This window comes from Macrosteles quadrilineatus, unplaced genomic scaffold, assembly GCF_028750875.1.
Source record: "Macrosteles quadrilineatus isolate MER2022 unplaced genomic scaffold, UCM_ALF_1.0 Scaffold_3__2_contigs__length_128488019, whole genome shotgun sequence".
Taxonomy (NCBI): domain Eukaryota; kingdom Metazoa; phylum Arthropoda; class Insecta; order Hemiptera; family Cicadellidae; genus Macrosteles; species Macrosteles quadrilineatus.
Window position 1 is genome coordinate 7,439,813 of NW_026542596.1, and position 14,295 is coordinate 7,454,107.

At 32.8% G+C, this 14,295-nt stretch overlaps 1 protein-coding gene across 1 annotated transcript in view; it reads right to left on the reverse strand.

Annotated features, from left to right (window-relative positions):
• Positions 1–12,986, reverse strand: part of LOC128990512 (bone morphogenetic protein 3-like) — a 34,024-nt gene extending 21,038 nt beyond the window's left edge. Inside the window, exon 1 of the mRNA XM_054412904.1 lies at positions 12,674–12,986. Coding sequence (XP_054268879.1) covers positions 12,674–12,953 — 280 coding nt within the window. The 5' untranslated portion in view covers positions 12,954–12,986. The remainder of the gene's footprint in view (positions 1–12,673) is intronic.
• Positions 12,987–14,295: the final 1,309 nt, after the last annotated feature.

Sequence of the window (14,295 nt, forward strand, 5' to 3'; positions counted from 1 at the left end):
AATATTAGTAAGATAGTAAGATGTTGATCAAACTTGGCAAATTTATTTATTTTATAATAAGTTATTAATATTTTACCAAAAACCACACTTTTTAAGTTTCCTTGTACTGTAGCAGCAAACCTGGGTACTCGTTAAACCTAATGTAATTTAAATGGATTTAATTGAAAACCAATTCAGACAAAAATGGAAAATCGCTTAGTAGTTTGCTGCGGCAGGGGTATTTTTATTATTTATTTCTTCTTGCAGACATAACATACATTAAAATTATCTTATTTATACGGTTAATTATTGTAAGTTGTGCTTATGTCCGAAAAACGTGATACGTTGACAACTTGCTCTTAATTTACCAAATATTTTTCCAGCTTTAAAATATTAGTACGACCAAAGCAAATTACATACTTGATAAATACTTCTTCTTCCCTGCCTGATACATTATGCAACAGTAAATCGCGCACAAACGTTTCCCCTAAAATAAAAAACGGAACATTCATACTTTACGCACATAAAATGTACACTGAAACAAGCTTCTGATATTACAATAAAAGAGTAAAGTCTACTTGCTGCAGATTATATCAATAATGTAACTTTTGACACCAAAGTAATCTTTATTTTCGTAATACTGAAATGGTGTAACAGCGTGGAAGTTTAAATAAACCGCATAGGCCTAAACCGAACACAGGAAATGCCGATAATGGCACTATTATTTTATGATTAATAGGCTGCGATCATCATAGTATTTCATCGTTATTATTTATGACCCTATTTTAAACAAACAAAAATGTACTTGTTATGCAGAAGATAAAAATTATATGGACAAAGCTTTATAAAAGAGGTTTTGATACAAAATAAATTATTACTCGGTGCTGCTATGAACCTCAAGGAAATAGATCAAATTACACAAAAATTCGCATACAACATGAGGCATTCATCGTTGTTATTCATAGCATTCATGAAATAGCGTCAATAGTTTATCGCCGCTTGTTTTGTTACAAACCAGTTTATGTATTGCTTTTATGATGCTTTATCGAGCTTGTGTTAGATATCACCCGGCTATATAAACTGATGGTCAAAACATACAGACAAAAAATACTCACTATATCTATACTTATTTAATAAGCAAGCAGGATTTTTGTAACAATTACTCCTCCAAAACTACTGAACCGATTGACATGTTTTTGGTGTCATTGGAAAGAGCGTAACGTGAAGTTGTGCAGGAAACTTTCTTTTTAGGTAAATAATTAGAGAGTGAGGCCCTGGGGCCCTTTAAAGTTTCGTATTTCTCCATAAGATTAACATGGGAAACAAACATTGTTTTGAAACTCCAGCTGTTGTCAGAAATTAAATATTAATAATAACTAGTGGTCGTCCTGTGGTCGAAACTCGACCAAAAATAATTAATGTACAGACTTCTCTATTTTCTCCCCACACTGTAAATAACGCATGTGATTTGAATTTCTTCCATTTGTTTTGATTTTCTGTTTACATTTTGTTGTTATTTCGTCACCATCATGGCAACCCATATGCTCCATGTTAATTTTTTGAAGTTTTCAAATTAATTTTTTGTGCTTATTTGTTAGCCTATTTTAATTTTTAGAGGCATTCTGCACATCTACAGGAAAATATCTTTCCAACAGTATGCGTAGATTTTCTCTGCGATGCACACGACCTGAGAAAAAAGGTTTTAAAGAAACATGCTTGCCTATTAATATATAGACGAGTAATGTCCAGTGGTCGAAACTCGACCAAAAATATGTAATGTACTCACTTATGTTAATGTTTTATCCCACACTGTAAATAAAACATGTGATTGGAGTTTCTTCCATTTGTTTTGATTTTCTGTTTATATTTCGTTGTTATTTCGTCACCAGCATGGCAACGCATAAGATCCATGTAAATTTTTTCAAATTTTTAAACTCATTTTTTGCGCTTATCTTTGAGCCTATTTAAATTTATAAAGGGATTCTGCACACCTACAGGAAAATAGCTTTCCAACGGTATGCGTAGATTTTCCCTACGATTCACACGAGCTGAGAAAAAATGTTTTAAAGAAACATGCTTGCCTATTAATATATAGATAGATTGGTCTCCATGGAAGCATGAGAAAATTCACAATGTTTACATTTGCTTTGACATTTAAATGTAAACAACGAGAACTGCCAAATGCCTATTTCACAATTTCAGACAGCTGATCCAAAAAAATAAAACAACTATGTGGTAGGTTTATTTAATCTTAAACTTTATGATAGATTATTTTTCATAAATCTATTTCAATAATTATGAAACAGATTTTTCCCGTTGCGAAGCAAAAATTAAAAGTGAGAAGAAGAACATATGTTAATTGTAACCGTCAATGTGTAAATTATCTATGTTGTATTAAAAATGTGTATAGTTTTGGATGTTGGTTTGTGTTTAATGATATAAGTTATTAATTATAGAATTTTTATTTTAAGGATTTGGCATATGAGTAAACCTATGATAAATAACACCATTTCAGAGTTCTGCCAGTTTTTGTCTAACTCTGTCCTGTAGAGTTTAAAGTAGCCTACACCTTATTGTCTAAAATTGGCTAAATAACTTAGGTACGGTACTTTATAAAAGCTGAGAGCTTTTTACGTTGACTTAAATTTTAAGCTTGCCTTTTCCCGTCATCATCGGAAATTATTACTTCTATTAGTTTTTAAACAAGTTATTTGTTTATAAATAACTCCTGTATTTCTTTGCAATTGCTCGATTTCGAGCAACATGTACACTAGTTTATCATAATAAAAGATCATTATTATTTATGTACACTCGTATGTCATAAACCATTACAGAAAAAGGCGAATTTAAATTAGTTCTCTTCGGTTATGTTGAGTGCGTTTTGTTGTTATTGCTTGTTTCTTGTTTTTAACCATCTTAAAACTGTCTAACCTAACAAAACTAAATACTTATAAGGCTTTACTCGTCCTTTCGAATAACAATTAAAGCAAAAGTTAGTTGCTTCGTCTATAATGTATTTTTAAAGCAGAACCATTCTCTGAGGTCTGAGAAAAGTTCAAATTTTCATTCGTTCAATCAAGCAAGAATATTGCAGTATATGAAGGTTTGTAACTTTCAAACTGTATGTATAAGTGGGATATGGTTTTAATTTTTAATATATACCGTACATAACCATTTTTGGAGATATTCTTTCTCATATCCACACCAAGTGTGAAAACTTCAAAACCACACAAACAGGAAAGCTGTCAAAACCCCCTCAATGTCTATGGATATCTCATGGATCTGACCACAGCCACCTCTAATACATATACATAATATAATACTATAATACTCTAATACATAATATGATCTGACACTGACCCGTCACACGAAAGAAAGTGGCTCTACCATTCAGAACTGAAGTGATTTCATACAATTTACTCTATTTTATTCCAATTAACATATTTAAGCAGACTGTGCTTTTATTTTCTTGAATGTTCCCTTTGGTTTAGCTTTATAAACAGTCAGAATCAATATAACATTATCTGAATGGATCTATTTATAAATTCATTAATATTTTGTTATTAATATTCATTATTTATTTTATTAATATTTGAGGGTCAGTTGCCTGCCGCTTAAAATGACAGTAGCAAAATTATGTGTAGTTTAGACGAGTTTGTATTTGAATTCCAATAAGCCCGGGCTTTTCTTGTTTAAAATAATCAGACCACGCAAGACTCAGGTGCGGAGAAGGTTTGTAATGTTCCTCTCTTCCCGCGTTCTGCCAATCGTAATGGTTTTTAATATTACTTTACTTCCACCCAAAACAGGGTACGAAATAAGTTCACAAACTGCAAATTTCTTTTTAGTCCAGTCAACGAAGCTGAATGAGTGGGAAAAAATGGTGTAGTCCCGGATTTTTGCACAGTTGTAGGGGATACCCTCCTGAACAACATACTAAAAGTCCTGACTGATGGGGTGTGAGCTATGGGGGGGGGAGGGGGGTGTAAATGCACAATTTTTCGGTTTTCTGTAAATATCTCGAAAACAGTGCCCTCTAGCGGTAAAATGTACTTATACAAAAATGAAGAGCATTAAATTTCCAACAATAATGCTCATTACATCGTGTTCCTAAAATCAACACTTAACGAGATACATGGGTCATAAAAAAAAAAACATTCAGAGCAACTAGTATTAATGTGGTAAAGTGATTGTTTTATATTACATCAAGTTATATAAACTGATAAAAATGTGCTAAATACTCGTCTATGCAGTACAGCTGTTGAAAAAATTGAGGGGAGAGGAAGTCGGGCCCTGAGAGACCAAACAGTGGTAACCATAATAATACTGTAATATTAAAACTAAATTAAACTTGCAGAATATTTTATTACACTTGTCTTTTAACCCAGTAACCTAACACATTTTACCTTGCATGAAATGGGGAAGTAGGTTTCTTACGTTGTTTGTAATAGTACCGAGATGCTAAATCCAAATTTTCGACCTCGGCAACCTCCCGGATCACCTCCAAAAACCTTAAAAATTGGCAGAATTTTGCACTATTTTTACGTTTGTCCGATTTTGACCCTGAAGCATCACTTTTTCATAGAAAACTACCATAACCATTTTTAAAGTACATTAGATTACCTATCATTTAAGACCAAAATGGTTAATACAGGCCTAATAGTTTTCAAGATATGGCACAGCAAATAATAAATAAAATTGCAAAATTTTGAACTTTTTTAAGTTTGGCTAACGTTAACCCTTAAGCATAACTTTCTCATTATTTTTTATTAAAACAACCATAATTACTTTAAAACTACATTAAATTACCCACAATTTAAGACCAGAATGGTGATTATAGGCCTAACACATTGAGAGATTAGATGACCTGTGATTAGATGACCCTTGTACCTTTGTACATGGACTCGTCCTGTGGGGGGTATCAGTTGAAGATTGACTTGTCTGACTAACTTGAGACGTTTGGATGTTTGAACTATAATTTAGTTTTCATTCAATTCATCAATTGTGACGATTGAGATTGAGGTAATGGTGAAAATCAATGCGTAAAGAAGCTTTAGTTCCTCATCCGACAGCTTCAGAATGCACACCCTGTGAAACAGTATGAGCGGGTCAATAGTCGCCTTTATATTGCCAACAGTCACAGTATTAACTTCAGAAGAAAGAGATACAACTACTTAATTCTTCCTTTTGTATCTGACTTATTCATATTTTCCTCATAAAACTCTCAACATCGCTTCCTTGCCAATATCTCTAGCCATATGACAGTTGACAGTTTCCCTCCAACAATTCCACTGCTTAAGAACATTATAACATCAGTATTAGGGAATGGAGGGTGACAAAGTAACCAGTCACACAGCTTCTCTGTATCCGCTTCAACTCGAGTGACTCGTGAGGGTCTTATTTCCACATGCTGCTCATTTGTATGTGCCTTAACATTGTAGTAGGCCTACTCCTCAACCTCAGCACTTATATTCTACAAATAAATTATATCGTTCCTAGTGTCCATCGGGTGAGCACGGTGTCAGTTATACCACGGTCCCGAGTCAAACCTACATAGCTTTTCATTAAGCAAATGAGCACCTGCTCTATAGTCCTCTATAGTCTGTTTATTGAGATCCATCTTGTTTCCTTATTTGAACATATCCTGCAGGCACAGATGCGAACACTTGGCTAAAAGAAGTAATATGTAGCATGTCAGAACGACAGCAAAGTCAAAACTTGTTTTCATTGTTGCCTCTTCATTTTTTCTATCAATTCCTCTTGATAGTATGAACATTTTAATAACGACAGATTTCTTCCATAAGAAATATTTTTAAATAAAACTTACAATCTGTTGTTGAAATTAAATAAATTTGTTTATATTCTTATTATGGTTCTTTTATAAAATTTGACCAAATTGAATAGCTTGAAACTTGAAATACAAGCATTTATAGAAGATGTTATGAACCGTGATTGAGGATATTCTCAATGTGTGAGGCCTATAATCACCATTCTGGTCTTAAATTGTGGGCAATTTAATGTAGTTTTAAAGTAATTATGGTTGTTTTAATAAAAAATAATGAGAAAGTTATGCTTAAGGGTTAACGTTAGCCAAACTTTAAAAAGGTTCATAATTTGGCAATTTTATTTATTATTTGCTGTGCCATATCTTGAAAACTATTAGGCCTGTATTAACCATTTTGGTCTTAAATGATAGGTAATCTAATGTACTTTAAAAATGATTATGGTAGTTTTCTATGAAAAAGTGATGCTTCAGGGTCAAAATCGGACAAACGTAGAAATAGTGCAAAATTCTACCGATTTTTAAGGTTTTTGGAGGTGATCCGGGAGGTTGCCGAGGTCGAAAATTTGGATTTAGCATCTCGGTACTATTACAAACAACGTAAGAAATCTACTTCCCCATTTCATGCAAGGTAAAATGTGTTAGGTTACTGGGTTAAAAGACAAGTGTAATAAAATATTCTGCAAGTTTAATTTAGTTTTAATATTACAGTATGTTATTATGATTACCACTGTTTGGTCTCTCAGCTTCCAGTCCGGCCCGACTTCCTCTCCCCTCAATTTTTTCAACAGCTGTACTGCATAGACGAGTATTTAGCACATTTTTATCAGTTTATATAGCTTGATGTAATATAAAACAATCACTTTACCACATTAATACTAGTTGCTCTGAATGTTTTTTTTTATGACCCATGTATCTCGTTAAGTGTTGATTTTAGGAACACGATGTAATGAGCATTATTGTTGGAAATTTAATGCTCTTCATTTTTGTATAAGTACATTTTACCGCTAGAGGGCACTGTTTTTGAGATATTTACAAAAAACCGAAAAAATTGTGCATTTACACCCCCCTCCCCCCCATAGCTCACACCCCATCAGTCAGGACTTTTAGTATGTTGTTCAGGAGGGTATCCCCTACAACTGTGCAAAAATCCGGGACTACACCATTTTTTCCCGCTGAGGGATATATTTTGAGCTTCGTTGACTGGGCTATTTGAGATAACAGGGGTACTATGAGCAGCTATATTTCAAGAACATGTTCTATTGATAAAAATAAACACATGTGCCTTTATTGTTCGAGCGTTTCTTGGCATTTCGTAGTAGCAAAATATCTACGAGCAAACAACAATTATTTTAAAAATCTCAATTATTTCACAGAAAATATGGACTGAAAATATGGCAAATTAGCGAGATCATATTGTGCAGGATTATACATTATTTGTAAACTTTTCAACTGTACTTATTTGTACAGTTATACATCTTTTTCATCAATATTTTGTGGTTTATATCCTTCGAGGACGTTTTATTACTTTAATAGCACTTCCTTTATAAACCTTTCTGCTAGTTTATCAATAACATTATATGTCTTTATTTTTTGCAATTACTAACACTCTTTACGTCAACGAGATTAAATGGTAAAAGTTAAAGTTAACTAAAAGTTAAAAAATTAGATCATTAATTAAAAACAAAATTAAGCATGATACCATAAGATACTAATTTTTGTTTGCTGTTTTCTCGTAAATTTTGGATTTGATTAAAGGAAGTATGTGTAATCAATGTCATTATATGCCTTTAAATGGAAAATACACTTTTACATATGCATGACAAACCATTCACTGTGCTCTTCCACCTCGTATTTGCATCAATTTAGTTTAGGCATACTCCAAATCAAAGCAGTTGAAACAGGTAAATAATTATTTTTTTCCGCTGGGATAAAATTTCAACACCAAGAAAATGGTGTGAGTCGAGGTTATTTCTCAAGATGTTCAAAATGATTTAACAAACATGTAATTTGTGGTATGTACGTTGGTGTGTGAAAATGCTTTTGTATATATTTTGTACTGTTAATTCTTTTCTCATTGAAATCTTTGTGTTAGATATGTCGAAGGATAGAGACTAACTAGCGTTTTATTAATTGTTATTGTATTTGCTAAAGGTTCAAAAAGCTGAACAGATTGTAAATAAAATTGTGAAAAAACTTCAGAAGTTTTACAATGCAACATAATATTATTTTGAATCTTGCACAAATATGGCTATAACTTTAAATTAATTCAATAATTCGTTTATTCCACCACAATAAGAAATAAGTAATTAATTAAATATTTGATTGTCTAGAAAATGAGTAAATCGTTTCTTGTAACAATAAATCTAATTGTTTACTAGCTGACCCGACAGACGTCGTCCTGTCCTAATGTGGTTTTATGTCAAAAGCTCGTTCATTTTCAAGATGAGCTCGTTCGCATGTCTCAATCACGTCCTGGTTGAAGTTCGTTCGCTACGCTAACTCACCTTTTGGTTGCAAATTAGCTGTTGTCATAAATAAAAAAAATAATAGTGCTACACCCTAACTATTTAATCCTATTGAACATCACAGAATTAAAATTGATTAGTTGAACCAGCTGTTAAGATTCTTAAATTACATTTAAATATGAGTACTCATAAAGTTAACATGGAAAACTTCAGAGCCACTGGGGCGAAGCCCTTTTGACGGATCTGCACCAAACTTCACACAAACCATCCTTGAATAATGCTTAATAATGCCTGAAAGATTCATTACAATCTGTCGAGCGGTTTTGGAGTCCATAAAGGACAAACAAACATACATACATACAAACATACATGCAAACAAACTACATTGGATTTTTATATATATAGATTCGACATACTGTAATGCACTGACTTTTAATGTTTATGAATCTTTTAATGTTTATTATACTGTACACATCACTATTTCAACCTTCAATATAATCTCTAATTTCTGTTTGATCTTTACTTTATTTTGTATAATTTACCTCTATTGGCATTTTTGTGAATCGTTTTCATTGATACCCTGTATTATACAACGAACACAGAAAAGTACTGTACTGAAGCTAGCGCCTTGTCTATACCGACTTGACTTTAGCCACTGTTAGATGAGCCTCTAAAACTATGTAGCTAATGTAATCTTTTTTAGTTTTTCATGCATGCAATGTTTAATAAGTGTTTCATATATGTCTGTGTGTGTGTATTTGTTTAAACTAAACTCAAAAACTACTGAACCGACTGGGCTCATATTGGAAAAAAATAAATGCTACAGCTCCGATTCCGAGGTTACTGTAGAACTATTCAATCTGCAATATTGACACAGGACTCAAGTTCTGAGGTCAGAGTTTTAAAAGTAAATATTCATTGATATCCATGATGGCAGCAAAGTACAATGTCACAAAGTTGAAATGTAAACAAGCAGAACTGTCAAATCTATATAATTAATACGCTACATGAAACTTTGTCGGTTGAACTCCTCCGCCATTTCTTAACCGATTTTATCCATTGGCGTCTCATTGGAAAGAGCGTGTCGCGTAGATGTGCAAACTGTCCTTAATTTTTTTTAAGTCCCGTGGGCTCTGCCCCAGTGGCTGTTAAGGTTCCCATGTTATCCTTATAAAGAACATAATTGTTTACATTTTTATCAGCTGTATAATGTAATTGCTGTTATTTATTTTTCGATTCAAAGTCTTTAAAAACTCACCGGAAATTATGATGACTTTTATTTGTTTTTTAATAACTACTTTACTTCTTTGCAATTGCTCGATTTCGAGCAACGTGTTTACTTGTGAATTTTTAATTCATAATTCCACACAGCTGAATCAAACATATTAAATACTGCATGAATATTAGAGAAGAAACTGTATGGATCATAAACATAAATAAATGAAGTCACTCGTCCAAATGTAAAAATTATTTAACATTAAGTAAACGGAACTGTCAAACTATATCTTAATGTCATTAGTTATAGGATTAGTTCAGTTCCGTAATTTTTTGTTTGATGTTTATGGTCTATATCGAGTTTTATGAGAGTTATTTTCCAGACATATTTTTGTGGAAACAGTCAAGTTCAATATTGTTAGGTTTGGGACTTTTTGATGGTTTTTTGTTTACAGGACAAACTACTTACAGTATGTTGTTTGGTTTTACCTTAAAGTCTATCATGGACTTTTGATACTGCAACAAGCAGAAGTATGTGTTTTTTATCCTATTGTTATATCTCAAACAATTGTCGTATGTATTTCATGTGTGCTTTGGTGCTGGAAAAAAATGTATTCCTATTTTTACTAAACTTGACCATGGCATACTTTATTATACGTTGTAATTTAGTGGAGGTTAGCTACACAGCTGCTTCAATTAAATCAACGGCAATATTTAAAAACTAAGCTGGTTGCAGTTGACTTTTGTTTCTAAAATCATTGGAAAAGTTGTGTATGTTATTTTTATCGATGGTACGATGTACGATTTAAGGGTCTTGAATTTTGGAACGGAAAAAGTGATATTAACTTGCTAAGATTTGCCATATTTTAACCAACTCTTTGTAAGTTATTTGTCCATAAAATATTTACATTATTGAAAATTGTGTAGTAATTAACAACAAGGATATGTTTGATAAACAAAAGGTGCTAAATATTATAATTTTTCTTTTCTCTCAGAAATAAAATATACTCCGATAAAACGTTTAATAGCTGCTAGGAAATAGGCCTTGCCCTAATCGAAGCATTTTGTTCTTTAAGTATCTTTTTTATGTGACATTTATAATAATCAATGATTAGTTATTCGCCACATTAAACTTAGTTTTAGGATTCGTTTTACCAAAGAATTGACTTCCGAAATTGCTTTTCGAAGTAAATACATTTATTAGTATGCTTTTTTTTAACATAACATCATATAGGTCTACATATAATATTTTCATGAGGGCATCGGCACCACTTTTACACCATCCTAGGTAGCCTATAAGCGAATTAATTTTTTTTTATTCCTCATAAGAACAACATAGTAATTTTAAACTTACATTTAGTTTCTCTTTAAGCATGAAATAACGCTTTAATATACTTAGTATAATTATTTTGTTTTCTACAAGCTCTACAAAATGGGCTGGGCAAAAAAGCGAAATTTTATATTTTGAGGGCCAACAATTGTAAGCCTCCATTTTTGCCTCCAATTATTTTATAACCTTTTGCTATTGGGATGAAAATAGTTTAATGTTTGAACTAAAAACAAATATTTAACAAAGTCACTATATACGAAGAAAGATGCCCATGTTACATCCGCTTTATCTTATAATTAACAAACCAAGAACTTGAAACTGTTATGCTTCTCTTTAAGTAATGATAACGGTTTCCCAAAACTCCTTCCATTTATAACTTTCTTCTTATAAAGTTTAGCAATTGTTTTGTGTAGGATGACAAGCGAAATAAAAACATTTTTGTATATCGTACATCTGTCGTATATTTTCTTCTAACACACTTAAATGATGTAATAAATAATAGTAAATAATATCATCTCATGTATTGTTTGTCAACCAGCGTTGTACAAAACCTGTTCACACATGCTGAACGTCAAAAATAATAATTGATTCATTGCCGTAGAATAGGCTATATAATAAAATTTGAAAACAACCACAAAAATTCTCATAAAGATACAACTGGAATAAGTTTATTAGCAATATCAATAGTAAACAACCTATAATTGAAATATAATGGTTTTTGTTTATCCTACTGATATTATAAATGAGAAAGTTTGGATGTATGGATGTATGTATGTTTGTGACAAGTAAACACGAAAAATACTGGTCGGATTGGGCTGAAATTTGGAATGATGATAGCTCACATTCCCGATTAACATATAGGCATTCCCTCATGAGTATTCATATTTAGAGGGAATTAAAGAATTTAGCCAGCTGTTTCAACTAAAAGAGTTGGTTCTATGATATGTAAAAGCATTAAAAATTTATAAGATTTACCAACAGGGTGCAGCACTATCACCGAAAATGCTCATTATCGGACTGTGATAATGTGAACTGTCAAAGAAGGATTGTTTACAGTTATGTTTATGTTTTTAATTTCATGAATAATTTACGATATTTTGCGAATTTTTAATAATCTATCTTTCTCTATTGTGTTGGTGAAGTAGTAGAACATTATGGCTATGGTAGATGTGTAATACTATCGCATACCGTAAATTTTAGGAAGCAAATTTTCTCAAACCGTGTTTTCTCACATCGCAAACGCAAAGATCGGGTATAACTGCAATAAGCATTTTATACTTATTTGCCAACCCCGTACGAAGGACGGGTACTCTGCTAGTTAATTCATATATTGATATTTTTATGCTGTGCAAATAACATACCTCCATGATTGAAAGTTTTAAATTATTCACAAACTATTAAACCTACTAAGCTAATGTTTACTTATTGTATTCCTAGTAAACATTGTTTAACAGCTATACCTACGTAAACGTCCTAGGATTTGCATTTGGATTTACCCATTGTCCGTTTCCTCAACTTTTTTGCAACCTATTTTTTCAATTTTTTCTACGTAATACCTAATTTACTCCCTTGTATGCCATTAAATTTTTACATCGGTAAAATCAACCCCCCAAAACGTAAGGTTGGCAGTCAGCTTTTTGTATTTCAGAGTATGAAATACAAAAAGTTCTGAGTATGAGTATGAGGGTTTGAAGTTCTGAGGATCTTTTTTATTTTGAAGGATTATTGCCGAAGTTTTCTATTAATCAAACACAGAATTTTCATCCTTCAGGTACTGGAATTGACTCTTTCAGTTGATTACCCCTTTCTTCATAAGCCTAAAGTTATAATAGCCCTTTAAATTGTGTGAACAAACAACACAAAATATCTTGTGTAAAACCCAAAAAACAAATCTCCTACCTGAAGAAGGAAGAAAATTTCTCACAGTGGTCGTGCCCCCCTCCAGCGGGGCGTAGTCCTCCTGGCCGTTGACGAAGCGATGGTACAACTCGACCATGTGACGGGGTGCAGAAGGAAGTCGTCCGTTTGAGGTTCCAGGTTGTCTTGGAGGTGAGATGTGAAGCATCTCCCGGAAGACATCTCGGACTGCCGCTTCCTTGTCGGGGGTCGCCCCCCTGGACACCACCCCCCAGGTCACCATCACACACACCCACGTCCACGGGCCCACGGAGGAAGTCATGATGTGCACGGCGCGGAGACGAGGACGCTACTGAGCCGGGGTGTGGTGTGAAGTGGTGAATTGTTGAGACGCTACTGAACAACACAACACGCCGCCAGCGCCACTCACACCCTATGTCGGTATGAGAGAGAAGGCGTAGATAAAACCATTTAACATAAACCGTATAGATTTACCATCCTCATATCAGCTCATAACTTTACGTTTCGTCCTGTTTAGGTAGGGACATTTGATTTTGAAACTAGTTGAATTAATTAAAACTATTTATGTGTATAGTGTACACAATTTCTTGTTAAATGGTATTATAACACACAGTAAAGTATAAATCATATGATCTTCCATGGATCTACCAGAAAATAAGGGGGGGAGTAGAGTGCTCAAAAGTCACAAAATAATAAATACTCACCAAAACAAACTTCGGATTTTAAAATACGATGAGAATTCGTGTAATTGTAGTATTTAATTGATATTACTAAACAAATGATAGTATAAATTTTGTTTTGAGTGAGCTCTAAGAAGAAGCTAGTTCTCGTCCGGTCCATGAAGATGTTGGTGGTTTACTAACCAACTGCTGGTTATTTAACCGAAGTTTAAGTTAGTTTTACTCAATGGAATATGCAATTTATATAATGATGCTCGTAGTGTTTTCCTAATCCGTTTATGTAAAGGAAGTTATTTTACTAAATACAAAAATTTATTCGTAAATTATCACTATTCATGTTCTAAATAAGCAGCAAATGTAATTTATTCTAATTTAGTAGTTTTATTCACATAATAATTGTATTATTAATCTTTGAAAAGTAAAAGGGAACCTGTATTATTATTCGTTTTGGTTCGGTCGGGATCGAACCCCTTTAAAATACGCAATTTGCTAATGGATCACATCGTTTGGATTAATTTACCTGGGAGATCAGCTGAGGAGATAGTTGTAAAGGTGCGATTCTGTCCTGTTTGTGAAGGGGGTTGTTTACTACTGAATTTGTTTCTTTTATTCAACAAAATTTAATAGTAGTTTACGCAACGATTGCGTGAAGACTATTAACGCGAGTTGCGTACACTACTTTACCTACGACCGTTTACTAACAATCACCACTCATAACTTCTTTGAGAGGTTATGTTTTCGTTTATTGTCAGTGACACTGAAAGTGATGCAACTACTTATTGTATAATCAGCTGATTTCATGTAATTACGCGTTTGTAAAAATTAGTTAAATAATACGTTACTTTTTCAGGGAATTAGTTCTGCTAGCAGCATTCTTACGATAAATACTGTATCAGATACAATTAGGGAAATATTGCATATTTTTTTGGACAACTAGATAATATAGTAAAACGGTTAATTTAC